Consider the following 3,708-nt stretch of genomic DNA (forward strand, 5'->3'; position numbering starts at 1 on the left):
AATAATAATATTATTATAATTTAATAGGTGCTATTTTTTATTATATATATTTATTTAATTTTTGTTATGATTCTTATTATTATGTTTATTTGATATTATACTTATTGTGTATTAATTATAATTATTTAATTTAAAATAATGAATATAATAAATAATATATATTATATTATATATATATATATATATATATATATTATAGATAAAAATATATATAATAAAATTATATTTAATATTATTAATATTGTTATTATTATTGTTAATATTATTATTATTATTATAATTATTATTATTATTATTATTATTATTATTTTTGCCTTTTTCTATAATTTACATATATTAATTTAACCTTTTTGATTTTTTACTTTTTATACTTTTTTATATTATTTTTTTTACTTATTTACATATATATTCTTTTTTAGATATTATTTTATTTTACTCTTTAATTTAATTTTTTTTATTTATATTTATTACTATTTTAATACATTTTATTATATAAAAAATAAAATAATATGATAATATTTTTCATATTTTATTTTTAATTCTTATTTAATATTTTATATTATCTTAAACAAACGTATAATCTAAGAATTTCTACAATTTATCATTTTCTTTATTCAAACTTCTTACACTTGATAAATAATTCAAAAATGAAATTATATTTTAAATCAAAATTATATCTACGAAAAAAACATATAAATAGCAAATAGTCCATTTATTATCTTCTCTATCATTAATGATACTACACTTTTTTAAAATAAATAAAATAAATAATATTAAAAAAATCGTTAATAAAAGCAACTTTGAAACTATATATCTAAGACATTTTAAAAAATTAATATTTTCAATAATTTTTTTTAAACATTATTTAACTAAAATACACATAAATATTTAAATTGCGATTTAAAAATATTCATTCTTATTAGAATAAAAGCAAACAATTATAAATAAACATTATTTAAAATACATAAGTTGAGCCCTAAGTAAAGAGTTTCGTGTATAGTCTTATAATAAATACATTTCCAGAAATTCATTAGCAATAAGTGTAAAATATAATTTCTAGTTATATTAATAATATTTCTGATTTATATTTATTCTATTAACTTTGCTTATATTATTATTTTCATTTTAAATATCATTAAATAAGATAACCTTTGTATTGTTTTTCTTATTCGTATTATTTTATATAATTTAATTACCTATAAAATTTTCAAATCCAGACATATTCTATATATTTTAATCCGGAGAAACTGAACTTTAACTAATATAATTACTACTTCTTTTAGGATTTGTATTAATTTTTGAGTTTATATTTATCAATTCTAATTATTAATTTGCTTTTTGAATATCTGATTTGGACATTCTTTACATTAACTTTTACTTTTAATTTTCTTTGTTTACATTTTATGTTGCAATTTGGTTTTTTACGGGTTCCATTTAAGATTTTGCTATTTTCGGTTTACATTCTTTTTCTTCGAAATTTTTCACTTTCCTATTTCTATAATAGGATTTATAATCTAAAAAATAGCAGATTATACACGCGATTAATATATATATAGTAACCACGAGATATACTTTAAACATCATCTTATTTGTAGCAGCATGTGTTTGTTATACTTTATTCTCACATTTACCATCTTCATTCAAAACAAGTCCATTTTCGCACTCCAAGCATTTAATATTGCCTGCTTCCGTGCATCTTTTGCATGAGAAATGGCAAGGATCGCATGTATTAGTCTCTAGATTTTTAAATTTATTTTAAGGACATTCTGTTTTGCACTCGTTTTGGTCTAAGTAAGTATTCTCTTAGCAATAGATTTCATTACTACAGAATCCATTAAATAAATAGAGTCCCTAAAAGCATTCTGTACATTAATTAAATTGTTTACAATTTAAACAATTAGAATCACATGGTTAACAATTTCCTTAAGAATCTGGAAAAAAAGATTAATCACATTCTAGTTTGCATTATTAATCTTAGGTTAAAAAAAAATTTTATTTACAAGATACACATTTGCCCTTTTCTATACATGTTTTACAATTTAAGTCACATAATTCGCATTTTTATGTACTTCTTTTTAAATATGATCCTTCTTCACAAGTATCACATGTATTAGAATTTGAGCAAGTAAGACACGTAGGATCACATTACTAACAATTTTTATTTTAATCCTCAAATTATTTATTATCGCAATTATCGGCGCATATTTTAGTTTATAAAAGAACTTAATTATTATTACAGGTAATACATTAATTATTTACTATTCCATTTTCACATGTTTGACAATTATCATCACATTTTTCACATAAATTACTCCTTGTGTTTATATAATATCCTGCATTACATGTATTACACGAAATAGCATTTTAACATGTAAGACAGGACGCATTACATTATTAGCATGTTCTTAATGCATCTACATATTAATTTTATTAACAAGCAATAACGCATTTTCTGTCTTAAGTGAGAAAATTATTAAGTTAACATTCCGTACATTAATCATTAGTGGGTCCATTTTCGCACGCTACACAGTTTGCGTTACATTGTTCACATCTATTAGTATTAGTATTTAAATATTAACCTTTAATACAGGATGTACAAGTATCAGCATTATTATCGCAAGTTCTACAATTAGCGGAGCAAGGCGAACAAAGTTTAGTAACAGAATTTAAATAATTACCATCAGCACATGTAGAACATGAGGTATTATTAATACATGATAAGCATGATGCATTACACGGTTAGCATTTTCTCGCATTATCCGGATATTAATTCGGCAAACAGATATCTTTGCAAGTTTAGTTAGTTTATAAATATTAATTATTATTACAAGTAAGACAAGAAGTCTTTGAATCTCTACAAGTTTAGCAATTCGGATCACAAAATTCGCATAAACCACTTTAAGAGTTCGGATATTAGCCTTAATTGCAATTCCTAACGCATTTTTTTTCCAGTTATTGGTAATATAAAGGAGGTGAGCAGGACAGGCATTTAGTATTATCAGTGCCGTTTTCACATGTATTACACTAAGCATCACATGGTTCACATTTCAATGTATTTGTATTAAAAAAGTTGCCATTTACACAAAGTTAACAAGAATTCGCGTCTACACATTTAAGACATAAAATATCACAATCCCTACATTTAGGTATATCAATTTGTGTATTATCTTAATATTAATTATCATCACAAGCATCTACACATTTTTAATTTTTTGTTTGTAAAACTTTAGGTGAATTACAAGAAGTACATATATCTGGAGTATCATTTTGACAAGCTTTACAATTAATATTACAAGGTTTACATTCATTCAAATTATTTTTATAATAACCTTAATCACATATAATAACAAGTAGTTTTATTATCACATTATATACATCCTTCCATACATGCAGTACATATATTATTTATAACAAAAGTTCCTTTTGGGCAACCTACACATATATCATCTTTAAAATACTCATTATTTTCGCATTAAACACATTATAGATTATTAGTTATATGCTCAGTATCTCTACAAAGCATATTTTCAATTGAATATAAGTAGATATTTTTATCACTATGATTTTAATCATCCGCAATTAAAGTTTTTCCTTTTAAAAATAACTATCTGTACCTATGATCTTTTATAGGAAGTGTGTAATATTTATTTTTTTAATCCTTTCTTTAGATCACACGGACTTAATCAGATGTTTGATCAAATGATATAT

The 3,708-nt window shown here is 22.1% G+C and overlaps 1 protein-coding gene across 1 annotated transcript, besides 5 other annotated features; it reads right to left on the minus strand. All coding sequences in view use genetic code 6, as the record gives it.

Moving 5' to 3' along the window:
• Window positions 1-142: 142 nt before the first annotated feature.
• Window positions 143-214: a microsatellite.
• Window positions 143-232: a microsatellite.
• Window positions 156-308: a microsatellite.
• Window positions 157-232: a microsatellite.
• Window positions 231-309: a microsatellite.
• Window positions 310-1,777: 1,468 nt separating this feature from the next.
• On the minus strand, window positions 1,778-3,447 carry IMG5_012910 (zinc finger lsd1 subclass family protein, putative; the record flags this gene model as incomplete). The annotated part of the gene is made up of 2 exons (XM_004039665.1): window positions 1,778-2,579; window positions 2,628-3,447. Coding segments are annotated over 2 exons (1,622 nt in total), but the record flags the coding sequence as incomplete, so codon positions are not given.
• Between the last annotated feature and the right edge of the window lie 261 nt (window positions 3,448-3,708).

The sequence above is a fragment of the Ichthyophthirius multifiliis genome, assembly GCF_000220395.1.
Source record: "Ichthyophthirius multifiliis unplaced genomic scaffold scaff_1120509249568, whole genome shotgun sequence".
In the NCBI taxonomy this organism is placed as follows: Eukaryota; Ciliophora; class Oligohymenophorea; order Hymenostomatida; genus Ichthyophthirius; species Ichthyophthirius multifiliis.